Below are 27,646 nucleotides of genomic sequence, written 5' to 3' on the forward strand. Positions count from 1 at the left end.
CACACACACACACACACAGCGAAGACTTCAGTTCGAATATCGTTGCTTACCGTATACCAGTGTCGGTTGAAAGAAGAACAAAAAAATGGAATCCGCCTTTGGCGCCAACATTTCAACGATTTTAAATTATACAGCAAAGCGAATGATTTTCAACAATTTTCGAACTGAGTTTTTGCCTGAGTGCATTTCCTCGATCCATTCGAGTATACCACCATTATTACTGTTTTACGTTAAGATTAGATTGATTTATGCTGCCGCTTCGTTAGTTAATTTCAGTTATTATTCTAGAATTGCAAAAACCGCCACGTAGAAATGGCACTTCATCACAGAACTAAAGAACTGACCGACATGAATATAAATTAACTAAATCACAAATTCACCAATTTCAATAGATGCAATCATCATGTAGATTCGACGAAATTAATTTTGATACTTTTTTTTTCTTGGTCGAGAATTGAAAAAAAAACCAACAACTAGTAACACATCGAAGAGACAAACCAAACAAAAACATTTATATATGCATAGAAACAACAAACTACCTAAACTTAGCACCACTGCCGCTGCCACTGGACACATTTCAAAGTAAATAATTAATTAAAAACATCACCACCAATTGAATTTTTACTATTTTATTGTTTTTTTTGCTTATTTTTATTTAATTATATTGAATATGGGATAGAGTGTATACTGAGTAAATACTAATTCATTCGTAAGATTATTTTCGTTCGCAAGCTTTTGCTGAATGGTCATAAAGTTATATATGGTTGTTTTTTTCTCTCTCTCCCTCAAGATTCGTAATATAAAAAGAACAAAAGGAAAACGATAAAAATAAAACTTTTATTGATCATTCACATAAATCATTTCATTTTGCTCACTGACCGCCCGTTTTTTTTTCGTTTGTTCCATAATCCATTAAACCGAACCATTTTTTTCTTCTTCTTGGATTTTCATTGAATCTTGCAAGATAAATTTAAATTCATATTTTGAAGAACCGAAATCAATTTTCCGATACAATCGAAAAATGTGATCAAACTATATGTTTTACTTTCGTATGATCGTTATTCGAAATGTGTAAAACGAAAAAAAAACAACATTGAATAAATTTCATCTTTATTGGCACGACAACACACTGTTTCGTTGAATTTTCTGTTTTCACGATGATGATTGTAATTAGTCGGTGTTTTTGAAAGAGAACAATTATGCGCTCCCTTTTTGGCAAAGGGAGCGGCCACACTTGAAACAACTTCTCAATTTCTATGCGACATTTTCTTGTCAATTGTTTTGGACGATATCAAATTAAAAAAAAACCCAAAGAATCGAAACTAAAATCAACATGCAAGATTGAACAATTGTCACTGTAATAAAGAAACCGTACTGTTGTTCATCTCGATATCGATGTTTATCAACCGACACTGGACTATGATTGTACTGAAATAACTATTTTCATTTCACATACACGCACACACATAGAGAGAAACAGACACAAACCGAACTTATTTATGAACAATTTGCATGTAAACTGAACCCACCCCTGGCTATAATGCAAACGTGCATCATGGCAAAGAGATCGTAAATAATCGCGCAGTGAAAAACCAAAATAGATAGGATGTGAAACCAAAACTAAATAAACGATAGCATTGCAAATGAACTGTATTTGACAAATCGGATCTCGCGTGCACAGGATTTTATTGGTTGACAACGCGACGTTAATGGCGTTGGGAAAGAAATAAACAAACAAAACTGAACTTTGCTTCATTTTTTTGTTGTTGCAAATTTAAGGGTGGAGATACGTTGAAGACGTCAATCGTGTGTGTGTATTTTTGTTGGAAACGTTTCACTAAATAAAAAAATAAAACTTAATAAAGATGAACCACTGGAAATTCACAATATGACAGAAAACGTCAATTACATCCAAAAAAAAAAATTAAAACGATCAAGACGCTTTGTTAAATCTCTTTCCCCAACATGTTCATTTGTCATTTTTATTTTGTGTGTCGTTTCATTTTCACAGAACAGACCGAATTTTTGTTGGAAAAACTCTCTTATCGGTAGGTAGGTAACATTTGGAATTTTCCGTCTCACATGCACAAAACAAATAAACCAAAAACTAACTTGTCAAACTTCATTTTCGGAACTGAATTTCTGTTAAATTTTACGTTCATTTTTTTTCTTCATTTTTGGAAACAATTCACTTGAACAAACTTCATCATGGAAAAAGTGGTCATTACTGTCACCCCGGGGTTTGGTTTTGTGCGCAAACTTCGTTCGTTTGGTCGGTCGGTCGATCGATCAATGGATCTAGAGATCAGCTCGAAAATTTCATGGCAAAATTACTGTTCAAGTGTACATATTCTTCTTTTTTTTCTCATATGTCGTGTTGTCGGTTACATTCGGCCGAATTTGACAAAACCATTTTGACGTTGATGTTCATTAGTTCAAACCATAAGAAACGATAAACTACAGAAAAACTGAACTGAAACTTTCACAATTTTGACGAAACATCATCATCATCGAATTATTTTTGTTGTGTTTTTTCTTCCATGATCTGTTTTCGGTTTTGTTTTTTTCGTTTTTTGATTCGCATTATATTTGTAATATACTCAGAAACATATATATCATATACATCTTAGAAGCGAGCACATCATATTGTAACTTCCATTGTTTGTTTTTTTTCTTTTCATCTTTTTGTTGTTGTTGTTGTTGTTGTTATTAATTTTCATGCGTAAAATAAAGGGTTGCTGTGGTTGTTTTCATTTTGTATAACTGAAACTTCGTTATTCACTATTACATTCATTTTTTGTTTCGATATTTCATTAAACAATCAATATTATCAACTTAACTATTGTGAGCGTTGGTCGCAGCAGTGCAATGCATTCATGGCGCACAATTATTTAAAATGAGCCAAGGCAAGGAGTAATCAATGTTTGTGTATTTTTTTTTTAATTCTTCCTACTAAACCACCGTGTGTCATATTTTAAATGGTGCAAATGTGGAAAATTAAAAGAAAAATTAAAAAGATTTTAATAAAATCTAAGTTAAATGTGTCAAGTGCCGATATTTGCATTGAATTAGAAAATTAAAACCAAATTTTCCATGTGCATTGCGCTACCACATCCAACTGGCTCGTTGAAATTCTAATTTATCATTCGCATAATGATTCATTTTTATCTTTTTTTACGTTTGCTCGTTGCGATATTCAGACATTGCGTATTTTATGTTCTCGATAACTTTTTATTTTTTTCACGTCAAAAACACTCACTCGCACAAACCGATTCACTCGATTTTCTGTTGCAATTTACACTGTAGTCCTATTTTAAATCTGAAAAAAGTTGGAAAAAGAAAATGATCGGAATTCAATTAGTCGAAATGATGGCCATTTGATTTTTTTTTCTTTTCGGTGTCATTGAATTGTTTTTTTTTTGTGAAAACTTGTTCGACTGGTTGGCATTTGTAAAACTTCAAATATAAAAAAAAATCACAATGAAAATACTGTATTTTTTTTCTCTGTTTCTTTCGATCAAAAGAACATTCGCCATTGAAATGAACCAATTATAAAAACACAACTACTGGACAAATGATGTTCATTTTGCATATTTCGGTCGAATCAATTTGTTTTCTGTTCAATTTGTCTAAAAAAAAAACATCACTCTAGAGCACAAATATATAACAAATCCAAAGGCTGATTTTTGTTTTTGGTTCAAAATATCAGATGGTCACTTCACAACGAAAAATGTTGGATTAAATGTTTGTTTTTAAATACTTTTGATTATCTATTGAATGCACTCACCTAATTTTAAATGGATATTCATAGTGAATTGTATTTTTGTTTGTTTGTTTAATATTTTGAGAATGGAAAAAAGAAATTTGTTTGTTGGTTGTATGTACTGGTTTTATGCAGTACCACCACGCACTACGACAATCACCAAATGGTCTTCCTTCAAACCATCTTCCGTAATATTGTGACACGTTCGTTTTAATAATTCAGATGAAAAGTCACAGGGCGGGAATGCGTACAAGACGCCGGTGGCCTCGGTCTCTTTGTTCAGCAGCGAAATGACGCCGGCTGCTTCTTTTTGCTTGAGATACGACACTAAATTGCGTAGCGGTCTGGTTTGCACGCTGGCATCATCAATTTGAACGGATTGTGTTGAACCAGCCAAACCAAGGAAGATTGCATGCGACGATGATGTGGATATCCTCTTTTGAACATCTTCCAATTTTGGCTGGTCGAGACGCAATCGTTGCGTGATACGCAAATGTGGTTTGCCATCCTCATCTTTCATCAAACCGTCAACAATGTCAGTGTCACCGTCGGTTAAGTGGAACTTAGCCGGGAATAGTGAACTCTTGAGGATCAAAGCACCATTCCACAATGTGGTACATTTTCTGGCCACTTCTGGTAGTGTACGTGCGGCGCTTAGCATGCCATTGCGTCGGCTCGACGAATCTGAATCGGAGTCTGGGCTGCGGCGTCTCGTAACTGGTGAACGAGAACGTGAACGTTCCACACCTGGTTCTCTTGAAATTGCATGGCGTGGTGGCCTACTTTCGTAGTCAGCCTCAGATGTTGAACGCCTCCATTCCTCTTCTGGTGGTGGACGATGATTTTCGTGTCCTGTTCATTTATTAAGAATTTTGTTTTTTTTTCACTTTTTGCTCGACAAAACATGAAAATGTTCAACTAAATTTGATTTAATAACAACACAACTCACCCGAATATGCACCACGATAGCTGCCTCTGCCGCGTCCACGACCACGATAACCGCCTCTAGATACGTATGGTGGATAGTATCCACTCTCGTCATAATGATGTGGCTCATGGTAGTCATAGTCTGGTCGTCGATAGTGATCGGCTTGTTCATCGTATCCGGCACTGGGCGGTTTCGGTTTGAATGCCGGTGCTGTTGGTGGATTTGGATCGGAGAAATCGATACGCAAACGTCTATCTGGGCCACCCAATGTAAAACCTCGCATCTCTTTGACCGCTGCTTGTGCGGCCTCAATCGATTCATACAGTATGTATGCCTGTGTGTCACCCTTCTGATACTCAATCTTCTTGATCACACCGAAACGATCGAATTCACGTTCGAGCTGTGTAATCGATGTCCATGAACCTAAGCCACCAACCCAAATACGTGTAGTAGGCGTTGCCTTGCCGTACCCAATTTTGCATTGGAACTTTCCGATGTATTGACCGGAGAGTTCGACTTTGGCGCGATGTGCCATATCCAAGTTTTGGAAGCGTACGAACGCAAATGCATTACCTGTACCGGGAGCTGGACGCTTTATATCGATATCCTCTAAAACGCCATACTTGCCGAAAATGCGGCGCAGCTCTTCCTCCGAAATATTGATTTCAAGATTTCCTGCAAACAGAGTTCGAGTGGCCAAAGGATCTTCCTCTGGCTGAACATGGTGCAAATAATTCGGAAATTTGTTTTCTTTTTTATTCTCGGGGATCGGGTGACGCGGTACGATATGCCGTGGAACATAATGTGGATGTGGTGGATGATGCATATGAGGTGGAGGATGAGCATGATGCATTGGCGGTCCACGTGGCATATAAACTACACAATATTCATTCAAAAATTAGTTCAGGGCCATTTAGAAGCTATTCACATACACTTTTCAACAAAATTGATTGTATCGACTTTTTTTGTTCGAACAGCATCATCATCATGATGATTGCTTTCAAAGCATTTTGCATATCTGTGTGTAATTTACCTGATTCATGGTGCAATGGTGGTCTGAATTCCCTTGGATGATGCCCCATCACGTGTGGTGGTGGACCACCATAACGCTCGTACATGTCAGGTGGTACACGACGACGATCGGGCACAGGTGATGCGCCTAAACACAAATTCGTATTTTTGTTAAAACCGAACAAAAACAAAATTGCAAGGCATACGTTTTGTTCTTTGCCAAAACCTAATCTATCTACAATGAGTCAAGTGTCAACAATTACCGTAATAGGGTCGCTCGTACTCCGGTGAAATGGATCGCTTGCTGTACTCGTACTTGCTTGCACGAGATTCATAGACTGGTTCTACCAGCGCAACTTTATCGTAGAGAACGATTCTGGGCTTAGCATGCTTTGCTTCTCTAGCATCTTCCGATGTACGGAAACAAACGTATGCAACCCGTTCCTCAAGATCATGCGAAATGCGAATGCTAAAATCGCCAAATTTCTTGTATTCACGGAACAATGTTTCCTTGATAAATTCGTCACTTGCTTTCGGATGCAATGGACTTACGCACAGCACCTTGTATGGATGGCTACGTTCATGTGGCGGTTCACGTGGTGCCCGTACATACTCTTCGCGATGGGGTGAATGTGAAATGTAGCGTAAACGTGGGCTTGGTGTACGAGCCGCCACACGACGCCGTAAGCGATCAGGGCTCATACGTTCATCCGAACTATCATCGTATCGTCCCATACTTCCTGGTCTACCTCGTTTCGTTCGTAATGGTGATTCGCGCGAAGCGCTACGTTTCATATTATGAATTTTAACAGTGATGCGATCTCTTTCCGCCGCTTCCCGAATACTACTCATGAGCTAAACAATGTACAAGTGTTTATTAATATTTTGGATGGTTTTTCGTTTGTTTGTTTATTTTCTTTTTTGTTTATTTGTTTGTTTGGGGGTGTGTGTGTATGTGTGTTTTCGGTTGATTTGTGATGGGATGAATGGGGGAAACACAATGCACAGATTATGGTAATATGATTTGTTATTTGTCGTTGGCTGCGTCTGAAGTCAGGAGGTTAAACATTGATTCACAGTCGAATCTGAGAGAAAAACATAAAAGAAATGAAACACACGAATTAAAACGAAACAGACCAACAAAATTCGCTACTGCACCTAAACACATGGATACAATATCACAACACAACAACACTCATTTCGCAACGAAAAAAAATCACGTTTACTTTCTATGCTTTTTTTTGTTTCTTTTGGAAGAATTTCACAATCGCATGAAATATGCTGGGGCAATGACGCGCCCAATAATCACATTCAGTAATGTATGAGGTTTTTTTTCTCTCTCTCTCTATCGAGGCAACTACTACACACTCATTTGCATACATTAAAAAAAAAACATTCAACTCATTTTTTTCGCGTTTATTTCTAATCAAACACAATTTTAAAATTATTCATTTCATTTTATTAATAACAATGAGAATATCAATGGGAAAAAATGAAGAAATTTTTAAAGAAATTCTCAATATTTCACCATAATACAAAATAAAATGGCTACCGCTTTGGTTTGAAGGTGAGACATGCCCAGCACAAATTTTTTTTTGTTTCGCTCTACGTACAAACACCATTGAAACGTAATTTTCCAAATTTACAACAAATTAATATGTATATTTTGAAAGAAAATGGATTATAAACGAAACTCACCACCAATAAGCAAAATTTATTGGCATACGATTTGCTCGCACTTTTTCACTTTGAAAGAAAGAAAAAATACAGAACGAAAAAAAGAATTACACTCTTGTTCCCTATGTCTCCGATGTATCAATTTTACGATGTGTATACCGACGAAAAGCAGACAAAAATGGCGTTTCAGTCGATTACTACACTGCTCTTGCCTCCCGTTTTGAAAAAAAACACTATGGCTCTTGTTACTAATTGCTCTTGCTCGCGTTCACGATGAGGATTTCATTCTCATGTGTGTGACAGACATGAAAAATGTACGGCGTCTTGTTCAATAGTTCAAAAATCATTCCGATAGATGGCCCTATCGATGGAGTCACATTTGGTTGAGAAAAATTGCCAAAATATTTGCTGAACGAACATTTACTTGAGCATTCTGATGCCAAAATGTTTATTGTTCTATCTGATGAATTGCAAATGGTCTCAATAAATTTTTCACATTGATTTTACGGCACACAATCGTTAGAGCGAAGTGAATAAATGAATCGATGCGTATGTGAAATTGCACATTTCATTAGCGGACAACTTCAGTGTGATTCTTTGTTCGAAAAAAAAAATTCCATATATCGGTGTGTCAAAAAGAAAATATCATTGTTTTGAATCATACCAAAAGTGTTGAACTATTCGAAAAAGAAGAGACAGACAAATTGTACAGGGAATTCGAGAGATTGTGAAAAAAAAAATTTCATAAAAAAACAAACATGTCGGTCACCGAAATGGTTGGATGGGAGCTATTGTATAAGCATATCGAAAAGGATATAAAAACCGAAACGGACATAATTGTGGCCATTACGCATTGGTATTTAATAAATCAGGCAGGTTTTCGGTGTTTAGGTACTGGAGACGAGGTAAGAATCATAGCTAACCTGACCACTACCATCATGTAAACCATAATGTGGAAAATGATATACAAAGTCGATTGCATGGTGTCAAGTGCAATAAAATTGCGTATTAACTAATGCTGTTGTTCACAAAGTGCGTAATTTGTCCATTCGAAATTGACAATTCCAATTTTTATGTTACACAGAAAACCCTGCGAGACAACGAAGCAAGCAACAGTACGGAAATATTGCCGGAAAACTGGAATGAAAACAGTACAGCATATGCGCTGAGATATGTACACGAGCAGAAAGTTTACATTTTATTGGGCACCGTGGCAAACGACACAATTATCTTGAATTTGCTGGTAAGGATTGACAAAATAAGAAGAAAAAACCATAGCCGACAGCGCATTGCATTCATTTGCATTGGAATGATGGAATGGAAAAAATAAATTTTTTCTTAAATTTCAGAACGGTGAACCACTAAAAGTCACAAACACAGCACTTCATATCAAAGACACGGTGAAGACATTGCAAGGCAACTTATTGACACTTGTTCCAGACGTTCGAAATGTGTTGAGTCGATTGAAACGTGAATTACTGGAGCCGGTTGTTGCATTTGACAGTAATACAAAATCGTCAGAGACACAAACAACAACGCCCGAGCCTCCGCGCCTCAGAGGGATTCCCGACCCAGACATTTTGCCAAACACAACACCTGACGTGCTGCGAGTTCAACCCAGGTACACTTTTTATGCCATTTTACCTCAAATTACTTTCAATCGCATCGAAATTGAATTATATACAAAATTGGCTCATTGCCGCTGAATTTATTTTGTTCTGTTGCAGAATAATTGATCCCCTCAGAGACATTGGTCGCGGTGACTTAGATCCACTTGGCCGTGGTGGCGGCGGTATGTTATTCAATCCACCATTCAACAATCCAAACCAACCAAACATATTACCACGAGGTCCCGATCGTAATCCTCCAGGTATGTAATCAGAACAGTGAAATGCATTTTCGTGGAATAAAACAAAACGAGTTGTTTCGACTCCGTTTAACGTACATAATTTAATTTCTATCGCAGGTGTCATACCGGGCGCTCGATTTGATCCATTCGGACCGATAGATCCATTTAATAACCCACATCGACCGAATCCCCGGCCTGACCACTTACCTCCTCCGGGCTTCGAAGATATGTTTATGTAAATCGTGTTTTCATGTGGATGTGCGTAATTGAAAGGAATTTCCAACGATAAATTCTTCATATTTAAAATTATTGCAACGCCGAATGTTATTTTGTCACATCTTTACGAAAAGAATAAAACAACAATAACAACAAAACAAAACAGAAACAAATGCATACAATTCTTTTAATGGACGAAAAAAAAAACAAAATGGTCTTTAATTTATTTCTTTATTAGTTTCTTACATTCGATAAAGCACATAAATTTCTACAAAAGAATGAAATGTTATCATTGCGATTTATGAAATTAGAATAATGACTAAAAATGAGTGGATTGACTTCAATGCTCGTTTCGTAGCAAAGCGTTCACATGTACGCCCAGCTGATCGATAAACTCTCGAAATTCGGCTGAAATCACCGATCGCCATTCGACCGGATTATCGTTAACATTTTGACTGTGTCTATCGTCGCAATCACCGTAATGATTATTGAATATCAAGTTTTTGTTGAGACGTGCGCTGGCTGCATTCGCATTCGATGCAACGTTATTGTTGCGACTAAAAATGTAATTGGTTTTGAATAAAAACACCTTATTGGTTTCGGTGCTAGTATTTGAGCTGATGAGCAAATTGTCCGAGAGGATTTTTTTCATGTTGTGGCGGCAAATTGGGTTCGTAAGTATTTCCAATTGAACATCGGTGCCATACAATGGATTCTTCAGCATTTGCAGCAATGGATGTGGTTTTGCCATCAAATTCCCATTGGTGTAGATGTAATCGCGTGGCGTAAGTACGGCCGTATACTTGACGGAATTCGATGTGCGTAGCAAGCAGTCCATTTCGATTAATTTACGTATTTTGGTGTATTGGCTAATATCAAATGGGAAATTGTATGGAAAGGTGTTGATTTTGATGCCATGCGAAAATAGCGTTTGCCGTAGCGATGAGCTGATCAGCGATGTATCATACACTAAAAACTCATCGATGCCAATCAATTGATGATGAATGAAAAATTGCAACAAATTGAATTCCGTTAGAAATGGGTTGATTTCACTCTGATTTCTCGGCACGAGATTCACGCACACCGTCATCGTGAGCAATTCTTCGATGTTTTTCTGCTTCAAATTGCGTATTTGTAATCGATGCTTCGATTTCGAATTGAGATCGGTGAAAATGGCCTGTTTTGGTGTGCCAAAATCCTTGTTCACTTTGCACACAAACTTGTATACGATGAAATTTTCACCGTTGCTCGTGTCATTTGGATTGTCGCCGACAATGTCTTCGCGAACAAACACGAATTTTCCCTTTTGTATTTTACCGTCGGCATAGTCGAGCTCACACTTAAAGCTAACAATCGAATGCTTCAGGCCCACGACAATTGTTATCAATTCACCGCCCGCTTTCAAATCATTCGGTTTTATCCAAAACGATGAGTACGCATGGAATCCATTGCCAATTCGTTGCCATATCGGCATCGGTTCATTGAATTGATACGATGACTCTTGGTAGAAATTTGTTTGATTCTCCAAATGGATCAACGATATTTCGTCCTTGCGACCGATAAAATTGACCACATCCAACACATATTTCAGCTGTTTGTATTCATTGCGATACATTAACAACACAATGATACTGATTATTGTAATTAAAACTAAACATAGCTGCGTATATTTTCGCATATTTTCGACAAACGATTGCTTCTATACTGTTCCACAATTCCGATGCAATTGCTTTTGTATGTTTTTTATTTAGGCCGTGTACTAAGACGAAGAAAAAAATAACACCTATTGCACATCCCTTTTTCGGACGTTTTTTTTTCTGACAGTTATGCTCACTATTTTAACGCATTGCTGTCGGCACAGTGAAAATCTGTGTTCTGCATTTATTGTTAGTTTATTCTATCCAACCGTTTCAAATGTACAATCTCAGAAACGATGGAATAAAATTGCTTTGCTTTGATTTCGCTTTGGACATTTTGTTGTAAACATTTTTTGAATTTTATGATTTTACTTCTTTATGACTGACACACAGTTTCAACAAAAATGCTTGTTATGTAACGCCATCAAATGGTCACTACATAATTCCGCAATAATCAAATGGTACTTGTTATTTGCCTTGTTTTAGGCTTTGAACCCGAGTAGGCCCAAACACTTGTTATGTACACTTTGATTATCAAAAAATGCGTAGCACTTTGATACGCTTTGCGTTATTCATTGCATCAAAAAGTTCATTATCATGTTAAAGGTGACAAGGTGATCAATTCCCCACCCGCTCGCTCATTCCAATGCAGCCGTAAATAGCTCCACTGCACATGTCCATTTTGTTTATAAAGCCGTAATTGTCAGTAGATTGATATTAATTGTATTAAAATCATCATAAAGTGTGATTCAACGTGAGTTTTAGTCACAATTTGAAAAAGACTAGCCAAAATTTCATTTTGTTGGAGAATAATTCGAAAGTAACATGGCCGTTCAAATCAATCTCCTGGGCGATGTGATGAACTTATTGTTCAAGATCTTAGCGGCTTTGCTGTCCATACTACAAGTACAACGTCCACAAATCGAGGAAGACTATTCGTCAACTCGTCCATCAAATTTCCATTAACTACTCTACTCTACTCTACTACTTCCAGAAGAAAGCATACATCAAACCACACTTTGATGGAACCAAATCTCAGCAATTAACCTCAAGAAATAAACCAAATTAAACAGAAATTGTTTTTCTTTACGAAGTTTTTTCGTTATTGAAAATCAGTGTCGTTTATCTATAAGATAAATTTATTAACACTCTAAATGTTCAAAATTATCCAAAAAAGTTCAATAAAACTGTAAAAATCTGCAACAAAAAGAAATCATGATTTTCATTCAAAATTCAAAGGTTTGCGCTGTCTGTACTTAAACTTGATAAGTATTTGAATATCGTCATCGTCGCAAAATCATCAAGAGTATTTTTGAGTAAAATTGATGTGCTACGTACTTCATTGATGTGTTGTGACATTTGAAATACTTTATCATTATTACCGATGTATGTTTGTGTGACGTGTCAGTGAAGAAGAAGTGAAATCAATGAAATAAATTCGGTTCAACTGGCTTATTTTATGTTGATAGTTCGGTGTGTTTTATTTACGAGTATCTTTTGTTGAACGAATCAACTAATTGTAATTTCGAGATCGCATCCAAATCGGCGACATGCTCGTTAACTTTGAATCAAAATCGGCCCGTGTCAAAGGCATTTCGTTTCATTCGAAAAGACCGTGGATTTTGGCCAGGTAAGAAATTTTTTTTAATCTAATATTATAAATAAGCCATCAGAAGATTCCTTTGGTTGACATTCACATTGGATTCCCGCTAAATTGTTGGGCATTTTTTATTTGATTCACAGTTTGCATAGTGGTGTTATTCAGCTATGGGACTATCGTATGTGTACGTTGCTCGAAAAGTTTGACGAACACGACGGGCCAGTGCGTGGCATTTGTTTTCACAATCAACAACCATTATTCGTATCCGGCGGTGATGATTTCAAAATCAAAGTAAGTACAAACCAAACCGATGCTGTTCTTGATAGATACTTGTATGCGTATTCGTATAGTTTGTAAATGAAATGCTCACAAATTTGCTTGTTCTTTGCGTACGTGTTACAGTTTTGGAACTACAAGAAACGTCGTTGCATCTTCACATTGCTTGGTCATTTAGATTATGTGCGTACAACATTTTTCCATCATGAATACCCGTGGATTTTGAGCGCCTCAGATGATCAAACGATTCGTATTTGGAATTGGCAATCGAGAACGTGCATTTCAGTGTTGACCGGCCACAATCACTATGTAATGTGTGCAATGTTCCATCCAGTCGAAGATCAAATTGTGTCCGCCTCATTGGATCAAACCGTCAGAGTGTGGGATATCGCAGGTATTGCGAATAGAGATGGAATGAAAGGTAGGACCAAATTCGAACGATCACAACAAACACACACACACACACACAAACAAAAAAGCATTCTCTTTTTCAACACGAAAGAGAATTCCGATACAACCTGCATATCATTTCCTGTTTTAGTCTAATTCTCGATGCGCTTTCTTCTCCCCAATTTTTCTTTAATTTGTAAGCATTTGTTTGAGCTGATATGGACATTTCGATTCTTTTGTATTCTTTTTGTAATGGCCATGCTCATTCTTGTTAACATAACTTATTCATTTACATGTACATAGGACAAAACTAAAACCATATCTATGATATGCGACCAAGGAATCCAATATTCAAAAGCGAATAAAGAAAAATGGACGCAAAGAAATAAATGGGGTGGTATTCGGTTACAAAGAGCACGAAAGCGGTGTTATTTCTATTTCTTCTTTTGTGAAAATTTGGAAATGATGAAATTTTCATTCAACAAAAAAAAACAATTTCTTTCGGGTGGAAATACCTTTTGTACTGGCTAAGTTGACATAAATGTGGTTTGGCATAAAATTTGAAATTTCCTAACACGCTTTCATAAATAAATGGTTCAAATTTGGTTCTTATACCTCTATCTTCCAGCATCTTAGCATATTTGTGTTTTCATGTTGCTGTTGGTTTATTTTTGTTGTTTTGTTTTGGAATAAATTCATCAGCCTTCATTATCAAAATTGACAAAAATTAACTGCATGAAGAAAAATTCAAGTTAAAGCGGCTAATAATCATTAGTGGGGACCGCAATGCAGTTTGTTTTTCTTTGGTTTTTTTTTCTATTATGGGAAACAACAAGGCTTGGTGATAGTATACCTTAGCACGCCGTATATTTAATGCTCGGCATAATCTGCCAGCATATCGCACACACACAGCTGCCGCACACACTTCTCTCGTGCGCAAACGGTTGCGGACACAGCCATCGTAACCAACTTATATACAAAATCTGCTGTGTAGGCAACCGTTTGCGCACGAAAGAAGTGTGTGCGGCAGCTGTGTATGTGCGATATGCTGGCATATTATGCCGAGCATTAAATATACGGCGTGCTAAGGTATACCATCACGAAGCCTTGAAAACAACAACAACATATTTGGCTTTCAATCATCAGTAGTTCAATGTTAATTGTTCCAAAGCAAAATGCAAACAATTTCTTTTTACTTAATCATTTATCAATGGGTTATGATTTAGGTTTGCGTAAGAAGAATGTAGCACCGGGACCGGGTGGCCTTGATGATTTGCCAAAATTACAAGGCGCTACAGATCTGTTTGGTGTTGCTGATGCAGCCGTTAAGCATGTTTTGGAAGGCCATGATCGTGGTGTCAATTGGGCAAGCTTCCATCCATCGTTGCCGCTCATTGTGTCCGGCGCCGATGATCGACAAATCAAACTTTGGCGCATGAACGAATACAAAGCTTGGGAAGTCGACACATTCCGTGGCCATTACAATAATGTGTCCAGTGTTTTGTTCCATCCACGTCAAGAGCTTGTGATATCAAACAGCGAGGATCGTAGTATTCGCGTTTGGGATATGACGAAACGTCAGTGCTTGCACACATTCCGACGTGAAAACGAACGCTACTGGATTCTCACCGCCCATCCAACATTGAATCTGTTTGCCGCTGGTCATGATGCTGGTGAGTTTTAAATGTCCATTTCACAACATTGACCAATTTTTTCTCATTTCTTTTTTTAAATGAAAATTTTTTTCCATTCGTTCCATCTCATTTCAGGTATGATCGTTTTCAAACTGGAACGTGAGCGTCCAGCGTACGCCGTGCATGGCAATATTTTGTATTATGTAAAAGATCGATTCTTGCGAAAATTGGACTTTACCACCACAAATCAATCGGTGGTGATGCAATTGCGCGGCGGTTCAAAGTCACCGGTCCACAGTATGTCCTATAATCCAGCCTTGAATGCAATTCTCATTTGTACACGCACACCAAACCTTGAAAATAGCACCTATGACCTGTACACCATTCCACCAAAAGACTCCGATTCGAACCAACACACCGAAACCGAAAGCAAACGTTCATCGGGTATTACTGCTTTGTGGGTGGCACGCAATCGCTTTGCCGTACTTGATCGGAACAACCAATTGGTGGTGAAGAATTTCAAAAATGAAGTCACCAAAAAGTGCATGTCACAGTGCGAGGATATTTTCTATGCCGGTACTGGTATGTTGCTGTTGAAGGATGCCGACTCGGTGACATTGTTCGACGTTCAACAGCTTCGTGTAATTGCCACCGTAAAAATTTCCAAGTGTCGTTATGTTGTGTGGTCATCAGATATGTCACATGTTGCTCTGTTGGCCAAGCACACCGTCACCATTTGCAGTCGGAACATGGATTTGTTGTGCTCGATCCACGAGAATACACGCGTAAAATCTGGTGCATGGGACGATTCCGGTGTTTTCATTTACACAACGAGCAACCATATCAAATATGCGATCACAAACGGTGACCACGGTATCATTCGTACTCTCGATCTTCCGATCTATATAACACGCGTCAAGGGAACCGAAGTGTTCTGTTTGGATCGTGAATGCCGCACTCGTGTACTGAACATCGATCCAACTGAATTCAAATTCAAATTGGCCTTGATCAATCGCAAATACGAAGAGGTGTTACACATGGTGCGCAATGCACGTTTGGTCGGTCAGAGTATTATTGCTTATCTACAGCAAAAGGGCTATCCGGAAGTGGCTTTACATTTCGTGAAAGATGAAAAGACACGGTTCAGTTTGGCATTGGAGTGTGGTAATATCGAAGTGGCCTTGGAAGCAGCCAAATCTTTGGACGACAAAGAGAGCTGGGATCGCTTGGGTCAAGCTGCACTCATGCAGGGCAACCATCAAGTCGTCGAAATGAGTTACCAACGCACCAAAAACTTTGACAAACTCTCCTTCTTGTACTTGATCACCGGCAATCTGGACAAATTGAAGAAGATGAACAAAATCGCCGAAATCCGCAAAGATGTGTCGGCTCAATATCAAGGTGCTTTGCTGTTGGGCGATGTCAAGGAGCGCATTCAAATTTTGAAAAATTGCGGACAAAATTCATTGGCCTATTTAACAGCCGCTACGTATGGTTATGAAGAGGAAGCTAAGGAGTTGGGAGATGTGATTACAGCCGATGGAAAGGCTTTGCCAGAAGCAAATCCAAATGCTATTCTATTGAATCCACCACTTCCAGCGCAGCAGGCCGAAAGCAACTGGCCACTGTTGACTGTTACACGAGGTTTCTTCGAAGGTAATTTCCCGTGTTTTCACTCATTTTTTCTTTTGAAAAAAAAAAAAAATGGTTGAACAATCAAAATACTGACCGAATATTTGCTTGATATTTTTACAGGAGCAATGCTTTCGCGTGGAGCTCAAAGTGTACACCAAGCATTGGCCGCAGCTGATACAACGATCGATGAAGGTGCCGGTGATGGCTGGGGCGCTGATGCCGACATTGGCTTGGGTGATGACGACGACGATGATGATATGAAAGATGCTCTCGAAACACTAGAAGGCGACAATGAAGGACCTGGTTGGGATGTTGGCGACGAAGATCTGGATATCCCAGAAGAAATTGCCGCAAAAATGGCTTCGGTTAGCATTAGCAATGATGGAAACTATGAAGTACCAAATCGCGGACCAACTCACACTCAATACTGGGCAAACAACACCAATTTGGTTGCCGATCACTTGCGAGCTGGCTCCTTTGAATCAGCCGTCCGTTTGCTAAACGATCAAGTTGGAGTTGTTCAATTCGAGCCATTCAAAGAACTGTTCCAACAATTTTTCATCGGAGCACGCACATCATATTCAGCGTTGCCGAGCTTAGAACCATTGTTCGGTCATCCACAGCGTAACTGGAAAGAGGCAAACATCAAAAAAGCACACCCAACCGTCTATATAAAACTAAACGATCTAATTCAACGATTGCAAGCATGTTATCAATTGACAACAGCTGGAAAATTCAGCGAAGCAGTTGCGAAATTGCAGTCAATCTTAGTTTCGATTCCATTGCTTGTGGTTGAAAATCGCCAAGAGATTGCCGAAGCACAACAGCTGTTGAGCATCTGCCGTGAGTATGTGGTCGGTATAAAAATGGAGACAAATCGTAAAGGTTTGCCAAACGCCACACTCGAAGATAAGAAGCGTCATTGCGAATTGGCCGCCTACTTTTCACACTGCAATCTACAACCGGTCCATCAAATCCTTACGCTACGTACCGCTTTGAATATGTTCTTCAAGTTGAAAAACTTCAAAACTGCCGCCTCATTTGCCAGACGACTACTTGAACTTGGCCCAAGACCCGAAGTTTCGCAACAGGCACGTAAAATTTTGCAAGCTTGTGAATTGAACCTCGCCGACGAACATTCACTCGAATACGATGAACACAATCCATTCAGTTTGTGTGCCAACACATTCAAACCCATTTACAAAGGCAAACCAGAAGAGAAGTGCCCGTTGTGCGGCGCATCGTATCAACCACAATTCAAAGGAACGCTATGTAACGTGTGCGAGGTAGCCGAAGTCGGCAAAGATGTAGTCGGTTTAAGAATATCTCCATTGCAGTTTAGATAAATTCCGAGTAAAACACCGAAGCTGATTAATCAACTATTTTTATGGGAAAAAAAAACTTATTATTAAAGGCATTTATACAGTCCCAAAAATGTAATGACTGTCGTAAATTAAGAGAAACACTTTCTTTGTATTATTACATCCTGTAACGTTGATTTATGAATAATAACAAATATGATTATCAATGAATATTCTAAATTGGTTTTCAATGCTTTTATTCTATGGATGAAACTGGAAGGGGATACTTTTTCTTTGAAATGTTCTCTGTCTTTTCTCTGAATCGAGAATAATTTGTGAATCGAAGGATGAATATTATGCCAGAATACAAAATGCATTCAGTCGATTCACGTGAACGCGAAATTCTCAGGCCTAACTGACGAATTAGGTATGTCATCATCAGAATTCAAAGTGTATCTCTCGGCCTGGCAGCATGGACTGCATTTTTGAGAAGAATGTTCAACAATGTCAATGCTCCAAAATGCTTAGAAAATGAAAGAATGTCAACCAACATAGAACACACTGAAATTTAAAAAGAACGACAGTTGCAGCACATTGCACGTGAAAAAATATTCAAAATCATTGTTTTCCATTTGAATTACAGCGTCAACATTCAAAAACATGACCTTCACTTCTTATTATACAAAAGAAATACTTTAAATCGATGAATTCGTGATTTTTTTATTTACCAAAATAAAATAAATTTTTCGTCAAAAGAATGATAGACTCAACATGATTAAACTATGTATAATTTCTTAAAGTGAAACATTGGCTTAACTAACATACAGACGCCAGAATCCGCCACATCGGCAGCCACTGGACCAACGTAGCTCCCATGACCGCATTGCAGGAGTCCTGGCCACACTATTTAAACTACTGTATGCACCGCATCGTGTGCATCGTCGAACGGCGCCCGGTTTTTTACCTAGTTGAATATGGCGAATCGAGTCAACAATGTTCTCAGACATGCTTCCTTCGATGGGAGCACATTCGTTGTTCAATTTCAAACATTGTGGTTCCGTATTGTATTCAAACTGAAATAAAATGATTGAAATTAATAGTGTGCTGCTAGGACGTTCCCAACATTGACTTACACGTAGAGGAAGATTATTATTCGTCAGGTAAAACATGATTGGAGACGCTATACAGTACTGAGGTGAGATGAGCTGAAGTTGTGGAATCAACACTTGACTCGGCAATAAGCAGCATTCGTCTGAAAATAGGAAAAATTGGCGAAATATTGAGATTCTAGCGATTTCTTGCGTGCAAATTGATGCAAATACTAACCGAGCAGCAATTCATCCGGTTCGTTGGGATTCAAAGTTAAACGTGTTAATAATTTGTACAAAGTGGCCAAAACATCCATATTTTCCGCGGAACGTGAAAATACCGGCAAGCATTGTGATCGAACTAGTCCCCACATGCGCATCACAACCAATAACTCTCGAATACTGTTCAATGCCACGATATCTTTGCTAATGTCATACTGAAAGCAAATAGAATTAAAATCAATTATCCGCCATTTTTCCCATGGTTAATAAATTGAGTATGATTTTGGAGACACATACACCAGTGCTGCGATTCATTCCACTCATTCCGCGGCTATCTGGCAGTTTTGCTAGAATATTTAACGCTAAATCAGCTACCCATTGAATGAGCTGTTGTAAACTTTGGAGTGTTGATGCCTCTACCGAGAATTCTTTGACCTCTAGACCCAACAGCAGCCGATCAATATCAGCCGGAACGGATTCTGAGAGTACCACTGCAATTTCAAATAAATAACAACGAATTTAACATTGAATTTGAATTTTCTTTTCGGTTATCATTCAGAAAATGCATATTTACTTGCTAAATTCTCGGCCGGCCCTTTGTCGTGGCTCGACAACACCGACGGTCGTAGCAAACTCTTGAAACCGATTAAAATGGAGTGTAGCATTAAAAAGCAGGTCAAATCATGTGCTTTCGGTAGCCCCGGCACCGACAAACGATACAAATTCATTTTCATTGCAAAGAAATTCACATAAAAGTACTGTTGCACGAATGCCGGTTGACGCGTAAAATTTTCCGTCAAACGATCAATAATATTATCGAGTTGCTGTACTTTAAGTATGAGAAATACATCGAGCGCATCGAAACCGCCAACCAAACAATATTCCAACAATGAAACCGCATAATTTATGGATAATTGACCGCCGGCTTGTTCTTGGTGTGGGTATGAAACACGATAAGCATACAATTGACCTTCAGCATCGACGGCCAGCAACAAATGTCCCATCCAGGTGATATCGTGTGCAACAATTGTACTGTCTATTTTCGTTTGCTTTGATACGTGGTCGTTTTCGTTCCGCCACACGCATGTGAGCGATGCATTCGTTAACTGGGATTCGAAACGGGGATGTGGGGAGAGGCGATGGAGGGAGGCGATGGAGAAAAGAAAAACAAAACATTTAAATAATTCACGCGATTTGTACATGGATTTTGTATTTTCACAGCGAATTTTCTTCTTACCCGTTTCAATGTGTCTCTGTGCAAGCAATGAATCGTATTATCCGCCATTGACACAAATATATACGATGATGATCCGTACTGGAACTTTGATGCGCAAATATCAATAATGCGGCTAGCGTAACGATAGTTTACTTGATGAGTCCAAACCTACATTGATTGTTTAGTCAATAATTTTGTTGTTATCAACGGTATTTGATTTTGAAGCCGAGAATTTCAAGCAAAATTGGAATTAAATTACTTACAAATGTTTTGAAAACTTCGGTTTTGTTTGGTTGCTGGAATAAATGTTTAACGAAATTCGAATGGATGGGTGTTGCTTTTTCCATCAGCCCCCATAATTCGATGAAACAGCCGGTTGGTGTTTTTGTTCCCACCAACAACGAATCAGAATCCTCACTGTATATCCATCTTAAATGGGTCACCGAAATGTCTACAAAAATGCACAAAAGAAATGTTTAGTCAACAATTTGAATTGCAATGAATGTTTGTGAACATTTTGCACCTGGAATATCTCTAGCTGCGCCGCCCGTGAGGAAAAAGCTGGGTAAACTTTGACTTGTCAGCGTCAAATTATCCATTTGTTTTTTTACTGACACCCGATAACAGTGGACCATGGTGGATGCCGCGTTTTCGGTTGTTCCATTCGCAACGGCTATCATGAAATGGCCAGCTGAAATGATGAAAACGAAAATTAAATTCGTTTAAAATTGAAATTTGTATCACTTTGCAGTTGATTTCTCTGTCGGTTTAGCGGACAAAATGTCGGTATAAACATCTTTGACTTACTTTTTGAATAACAAATATCGGCGATGGTGATGAAACTTCTGGTTCGACCCAGACTCTGGGTGACCGGTGTCAGGACTTGAGGTAGAGTTGGTGGGCTAAGGCTATTGGCTAGTTTATTTAGATTTGGTAAATCGGGTGGTATCAAAACAGCTCCCAACAAACCCGTTGCGGTCACAACTAAAACACCATCAGCTGCAACGCCACCAAATCCACGGCAGCTGGGCAAAAATTTGGCACGTTGAAACTTTTCCATATAGTTGGTAATGTCCTTTTTATCGGGTTGAAGCACCAGTTTCCGGCCATTATGGAAGAATGCAGCTTTGATAATGTGTTCACCCGGTAAACGAACATGATAGTACTGGATCCACTCCGACAGCAGATTATCTTTTTGAACGAATATCTGAATGTTCCCAGATATGTCGCCAACTAACAGATATTTTCCCAGAATATCCCAAATCAAAATCGATATCGGAAATTTGTTTGTCGTCACTCTGTGCGCATACGAAAGTAAAATAAGCAATGTTTCCATGAAGAAGAATAATAAGAAGAAAATGTAGGCAATTCAATGCATTATTTACTTGTAAGATAGCCATGGTGTATTCAAATCGGCCAAGTAAACGTAGAATCCACTCAGGTGATTACCGTCGGGTTCGTTAATATCAGAATCGGTTGTGTAGGCGATTACATTTCGCGTGGATACAGTGCATAATGTCGGCTTTCGATTGTTGTTCAGATATCTTCAAATGGTAATACACACAAAAATCAATAACCCTCCCATTCAGTCCAATCGGAATATCGAGTTGCATTATACTTACGAGTCAAGTATTAATTGATTATTCAAACTGCCGGGTTTCTTGTGAACGGCATATAGCATTTCCATCATGAATGTGTATTTAATTATGACTTTGAAATATGCATGAAACAATTGACATATCCACTTTTCACGAAAAGTTTGCGGCAAACCAACAATTCGTCAACACTTCATTCAGTCACAACACACACGCGAAATGTGTTTGATACACCGGAACGGAACGAGATCACCAAAAACAAAAATATTGTTGAATATTTTTTCCTTTCTTTATGTCGTTGCTTTACTTTAAAGACGATTCTGATTGATACCCAGTGAAACTGAATGTAGTGTACACATAGAACACCAAAGACAAACATTTAGTGTAAATGTCAAGCGGCTTTCATATTTGACATATCGCTGTGTGTTTATTGTTACACACATAAGATGACAACTTCATGTGAATTCTTAAATTGCCATAATTTCGATTTGGCACGAGCGACGAGGAGAAACCGCATTAAAAACCACAAATTATTGATCAAACAATTGAAACACATTTAATATTTTAATGAAAATGACCCAGGGATAACTCATTCAGGCGATTTCGGATCGATTTTCTTTTCAAAAACTATTTCCAATATTTTTATGGCAATACTGACACATTGCCATAAAAGTTCGCCGTTGCGGATGCCATAAAATGCGTGTGTGGTGGCAAAGTGAGATGGCATGCGATACAAAGGGGGACGGCATTAGCTGTGTGCGTTGTGTGTATGCGCTGTAATCATTTAGAAACTGTATACCCATACGATTCACCAATACAAGCGTACGCGAGCGCGCTACGAACCAGTGCATTTTCGATCCAGACTAGAAAATACTTTGACTCATTCACAACAGTTTGAAATTGGCGCTGATTAAAAGTGGCAGTGGGCTTTTATACAAAGGAGAAGAAGAGAGAATATATACACACACTGTGTGAGAGCTACGCTGTGTATTATTTATTGTAATATTTTTAGTTTTATTTCAAAATGGCGACCAGTGACGATGAACCAATGGCTCTTTATGAAGTTTTTCAAAATTGTTTCAATAAAATCGCAAATAAACAACCTGGTGAGTACAAATTGCAAAATTTTTAACTCTGGTGCATTCAAAACAACCGAATTTTAAAATCCAGTGGCGTGAATTTATTGAGAATTTTTAAAATGAAGTGAGCGTATGTGAGTCTGAGTTTTGCTACAAATATAAAAAAAACACACTGAGAGCGAGATATAGTTTGTAACAATACTGGATGTATACAGTCAAAACGATGCATTTCAAATGATATATATACAATGGAAAAAAAGTAAAAAAAAAGAATCGAGAAAATAGAACAAATGCAGAGAAAAAGTAAATAAAAATCCAGTAACTAAGAATGAAAAAGATGCAAAAATAAAATTGCACACAACATAAATGAGTCTGAGAAATGAGCCAACAGAAAGCAAACAACAACAACAAAAAAAAAACAAACGAAGAATAATAAATCTATTCTAGATAACTCAAACGAAAACAAAATCAAATGCTGCACAATATAAATACGAACGGGACGATTGAGTTTATGCAAAAGTTTTTTCGAGTCGGCGACGACCAGAACACAGAACAGAAAAAAAATACACTCGGCACAAGTCAAAATCATTCTTAAATGAAATAAAAACAAAGTGATGCAAAAATAAAACATTTCTCTCTTCTAATTATATTTTGCAAAAAGAGAGCGAAAACAAACAAGAAACATTCGTCTGATGTATGTGCTTTTAAAAAATCACACAATAACAATGAAAAAAAAAAACAAACAAAACGTTCTGTAATCGGAAAACTGGTTAAGAACGAAATAATAGAATGAAAATAGAAAACGAAAGAAAATGCCAATTACAAATGAAATTGAAACCAAAACAACAGAAAGGAAAATAGTTTGACGTGGTTGAAAAAAAAACATAAACCGATGCCCATGATGATCGAATCCAATGGCCTTATCAAATAATGATGATAACAGGGGTTGAAATGGCTAAAATGAATCAAACAAATCAAAATATTGATGCTATCAATCGTGAAATTCGGTTTTCCAAGCCGAAACACAGAAAAACCATTCTCCCGTGTTGGAAAAAAAAAACGAAATAGAATGAAAAGGATTCAACGTATGCAATACATAGTTCGTTTGCAGAAAGTCTTTTGGTTCATCTTATTGTTACAAATGTACGGGAACGTTTTATTTTTTATCGTGATATCGACGCTTGCGTAGAATTTTTGTATACGAGAGAAGATTTGATGATGACAACGATGATGATGATCGGTGATGCCGTTGACATATTCGGATGCTGAACTCAATGAAAAACTGGCAACCATTTCAATGATACATTGAATCGAATGTTTTACGCTTTACAAGCATATTATACATGCATAGTGAATTTGAGCGATGTTTCGAAAGAAAGACAAACCAACGAAATGAAATGGAACACCGAAACAAAAACTGAAGCAATTGTTGAAAAAGAAATTAAATTCCATGATAAATTATGAGTTCTTTATTCACTCTCTGTTAATTTGTGGATTCTTAGCCGAAAAAAGCGAGCTGAACGAAGTGAAAAAGAAAACAATAACAACAATGAAAGAAAAATATAACGTTTGCCGACGACAATACAATATTAGTTATTCATTTCTGCATATGCATGAAAAGAGGAATAGACAGAGGCGAACAAATATGCGATAAATTTATCAGCAATTGAAATGTTGTTCCATGAAATTTCTCGCATTTTTCGATTCAAAAACCAATTTACGGTGTTTTTTCTTTCAACTATATGTTCCATCGTTCGAGTATGACACATTAGTTGATGCTCAATCGTCGGCGACTTTTCGAATATGTTCTCTGTTGTTACTGTTTTTTATTCTCGTCTCTTGTTTTTAAAATAAAAATCGTTAAGGATATCAAGAGCAAGCATTTCATTTTCATTCTTGCACACCATAAACTGGCTTGTACTTGGAAAAGAGGCTGTGATGCCGTCGCGCGCGGAAAATAAAACAGTGGGACAAGAATAAGAAGATGATGGAGGAAAAATATTTTATTCTGTCTTCGTTCAAGTGAAGAATTTTATTTCAAGTGCATCGCACATTGCATTCAATATACGACCCAGTTAAAAATGATTTGTCAAGCGTAATTCATACAAGTCAAAAAGCAAAACGTGTATCCGGTGAAGGCAGGAATGAAAATTGTATTTCGGCTGGTGTTGAAAATCAATGTGAGTTGTCTATATATGCAAACTCTGTTTACCAATACACAAAGAGCAGATGAAAAAAAAAACTAAGAAGGAAAAGAGCACGAGACGAAGAAACATGAGAGCACCAAGCGAGGGAGAGAGAGAGAACTTCGGTGTTATTTATGAATTTGTTCTTCTGTAAACGTAGTGAGCAAAAAAACGAAAAAAGGCAGAGAGGAGAGGAAAAAAATACCCAAGAAAAGAGGAAACTTAATCACTCTCTCGTCTCACTCATTCGACTCTTACAAAGTTGAAATATCGAAACGAAAAACCATTTTCATCTGCACACTCTATGCGAAGCTGAATCGAACCGGCACACAGCATTCGCTGGAGTCAGGCTTGTACAATATATAAATATATATATATATATATATATATATATATGTCTCATACACATACTCCTATATGCAGTATATGTTCGTATATATACAGAAAAATATATGTTCGAATTCCTGCAACACAGAACGAAAACGCATTTTTTATCCCAATATCAATACAGTATGCAGCACAACTCAATATACAATTCATCGTCAGCCGATACACCATGGATTTTCTTTTGAATGTTACAATTTTTTTTCCTCTACTTCTGCTGCTTCGTCTTGTGTTGACCTTACCGTTAAGTTAATAAACAATGCTTTCGGAGCAATCTTTTTGCCACCTGCTCTTTTCTGGGTACGTCTCTCTGGTTCTCTGTATATATGCGTATAAATATTTTTGTTGTTGTTGCTGCTTTTTTTTCCTTGTTCATCATTATAATTTTGGAGCCGTTCGATACGAGTCAACCAACATTTGAATTGTTGTTTTCTCCATTTTTTTTCGCTCTGTCGTTCATCCGTTTGTTCGCACCAGAATCGACAGAAAATAGAAAAAAATCATGGCTTGAAATCGAAAATTGAATTGTCCCCTTGCATGAATGGCCCCACGAATTTCCTATTTCTCCGCGACAATTCACATTCGTTTGATAGCTAAATGCTCAAACAGACAGCCAATCGATGATTGTGTGCAGAATTCACGCGCACAACTTCCTTGATGGAATTTAACTGTTGGCACAAACTAATCACTTCATAGCTCGAGGCTCGTGTTGTTTTCATTCACCGATTAATAATATGTTAATTTAATTATTTCGCACTCTCTCTTCCTTCTGACACACACACACACACACACCCGCCCGCCCGCCTTTAATTCAGTTTGTGTCATTTGTTTGTGGCTTTGAATCGCAAAAGCTTTCGGCAAACCAAAACTCAGCCCCAATGGTGGCAATTACACCGAATGATGATTGCGAATGAGAGATGTGTGCGTTTGTTGTGTGCAAAAGCAAAGCAGGCATCAAAGGCAAACATTTTCAAGGAAGAGCGCGAAAAGAACAAGACAACAGAAAAAAAGTAAAGAAAAAAAATCTTTAATATTAGATCGTTGACCCAGCAGTAGCAGCTCGGCCAATGACTGAATTCGCTAGATTGAATTATGGGTTATTACATGGTTATTTCTTTTTATTCGTTTGTTTGTCGCATTCTGTACGACCGCTGCAACAGATCGCATTTCGCCGTTTATTGTTGTCCTTTCGTTTCAGTTTTGCTTTTTTTGTGCGCATCTCTTTCAGCGGTTGAGGAACGGATGATTCAATGTATGGATGTGCAGTGTGCGAGCAATGAACGACTTGAACATTTCGTTTCGTCCGATCGTAACTATGATTCTGCAGCGAATAAATCAGAGCGTACATATTCATGCTTAGCGCCAAAATTTGGGACATGGCCTCCTAATCGCATTAGTTCAAACGGTGGGCTAGAGTGAAACAGTGCCACCACCACCACACGTAATGTGTAACTTTTGCAAACAATAGCCCTGGTTGGTCACATTAAATTTCCGCGCTGCAACAGTTTTCTTTCTTTCGCTCATTCAAATTCATTCACCGGATTTGTTCCAATTTTTGCGCAAAACAAATGTTGAATTTGCACTTCATCAATTTCATGGTTTTTTGGCCACAGTTTCATTCTTCCCTACCTCTCCATTGTATTAGCTTGAACATTCAACTCTACAGAGTTCAAGGAACATTGACATGAAAGAAACCCTATAAAAGACACACAAACCAGTCTGCTCTTAATTTCTATGTTAATTTGGATTTTTCGTCTTTGTGTGTGACAACGATAAAAATGTGAAAACCCACAAAAAAAAAACGATGACAACGGTAGAAAAGAAAAAAGCAAATTGGAAGAGTTCACGTTCAGGGAATAAACGTTCATTATCGAGTTCATATGGCCAAGTCCATGCTCTGGTGTTATCGCCACCAGTAACAGAGAATATCCTACATTGGATCCACACATACACATACAC

The 27,646-nt window shown here is 37.8% G+C and overlaps 6 protein-coding genes across 22 annotated transcripts in view; 3 read left to right on the forward strand and 3 right to left on the reverse strand.

Annotated features, from left to right (window-relative positions):
- Positions 1-613: 613 nt before the first annotated feature.
- LOC129579304 (RNA-binding protein spenito) lies at positions 614-7,878 on the reverse strand. Of its 5 annotated transcripts, none has more exons than XR_008689225.1 (6): positions 7,401-7,878; positions 5,966-6,557; positions 5,725-5,850; positions 4,713-5,567; positions 3,788-4,615; positions 614-3,319 (listed from the first exon to the last, which is right to left on the reverse strand). XR_008689225.1 is itself a non-coding variant. In XM_055469249.1 (5 exons), the coding sequence occupies exons 2-5, from the start codon at positions 6,552-6,554 to the stop codon at positions 3,891-3,893; spliced, it is 2,295 nt and encodes a 764-aa protein (XP_055325224.1). In that variant the 5' UTR covers positions 6,555-6,557; positions 7,401-7,672; the 3' UTR covers positions 614-3,890. The 5 variants fall into 5 exon arrangements, 2 of the variants coding, with proteins under 2 accessions (XP_055325224.1, XP_055325223.1); XR_008689224.1 differs by having other exon boundaries at positions 5,966-6,787; XR_008689223.1 differs by having other exon boundaries at positions 7,491-7,670.
- Positions 7,879-7,990: 112 nt separating this feature from the next.
- Positions 7,991-9,617, forward strand: LOC129579306 (proteasome inhibitor PI31 subunit-like). Its single transcript, XM_055469252.1, has 5 exons — positions 7,991-8,284; positions 8,464-8,622; positions 8,729-9,000; positions 9,107-9,249; positions 9,346-9,617. The coding sequence occupies exons 1-5, from the start codon at positions 8,138-8,140 to the stop codon at positions 9,465-9,467; spliced, it is 843 nt and encodes a 280-aa protein (XP_055325227.1). The 5' UTR covers positions 7,991-8,137; the 3' UTR covers positions 9,468-9,617.
- Positions 9,618-9,661: 44 nt separating this feature from the next.
- LOC129579305 (uncharacterized) lies at positions 9,662-11,339 on the reverse strand. The gene has a single exon (XM_055469251.1). The coding sequence runs from the start codon at positions 11,120-11,122 to the stop codon at positions 9,785-9,787; it is 1,338 nt and encodes a 445-aa protein (XP_055325226.1). The 5' UTR covers positions 11,123-11,339; the 3' UTR covers positions 9,662-9,784.
- A 1,056-nt stretch (positions 11,340-12,395) lies between these two features.
- On the forward strand, positions 12,396-18,148 carry LOC129578293 (coatomer subunit alpha). Of its 2 annotated transcripts, none has more exons than XM_055466600.1 (6): positions 12,396-12,711; positions 12,825-12,972; positions 13,084-13,378; positions 14,574-15,020; positions 15,117-16,637; positions 16,737-18,148. In XM_055466600.1, exons 1-6 carry the CDS (start codon positions 12,632-12,634, stop codon positions 17,960-17,962), a joined length of 3,717 nt encoding a protein of 1,238 aa, XP_055322575.1. In that variant the 5' UTR covers positions 12,396-12,631; the 3' UTR covers positions 17,963-18,148. The 2 variants fall into 2 exon arrangements, with proteins under 2 accessions (XP_055322575.1, XP_055322576.1); XM_055466601.1 differs by having other exon boundaries at positions 13,084-13,351.
- Positions 18,149-18,617: 469 nt separating this feature from the next.
- LOC129578294 (mediator of RNA polymerase II transcription subunit 16) lies at positions 18,618-22,467 on the reverse strand. Its single transcript, XM_055466602.1, has 11 exons — positions 22,066-22,467; positions 21,829-21,987; positions 21,251-21,741; positions 20,967-21,134; positions 20,707-20,894; positions 20,465-20,611; positions 19,802-20,333; positions 19,525-19,718; positions 19,244-19,442; positions 19,051-19,169; positions 18,618-18,990 (listed from the first exon to the last, which is right to left on the reverse strand). Exons 1-11 carry the CDS (start codon positions 22,131-22,133, stop codon positions 18,730-18,732), a joined length of 2,526 nt encoding a protein of 841 aa, XP_055322577.1. The 5' UTR covers positions 22,134-22,467; the 3' UTR covers positions 18,618-18,729.
- Positions 22,468-22,851: 384 nt separating this feature from the next.
- Positions 22,852-27,646, forward strand: part of LOC129578295 (protein daughterless) — a 71,438-nt gene continuing 66,643 nt past the window's right edge. For 7 of the 12 annotated variants that reach the window (XM_055466614.1, XM_055466615.1, XM_055466616.1 and 4 more), the window contains exon 1: positions 22,926-23,144. In XM_055466614.1, coding sequence (XP_055322589.1) covers positions 23,063-23,144 — 82 coding nt within the window. In that variant the 5' untranslated portion in view covers positions 22,926-23,062. Of the gene's footprint in view, positions 23,145-27,646 lie in introns of all 12 variants that reach the window. The other 5 variants (XM_055466622.1, XM_055466621.1, XM_055466620.1 and 2 more) reach the window with 5 other exon arrangements.

The sequence above is a fragment of the Sitodiplosis mosellana genome, unplaced genomic scaffold (assembly GCF_009176505.1).
Source record: "Sitodiplosis mosellana isolate CC-2019 unplaced genomic scaffold, AAFC_SMos_1.0 Smas_scaffold_6226, whole genome shotgun sequence".
NCBI lineage: Eukaryota > Metazoa > Arthropoda > Insecta > Diptera > Cecidomyiidae > Sitodiplosis > Sitodiplosis mosellana.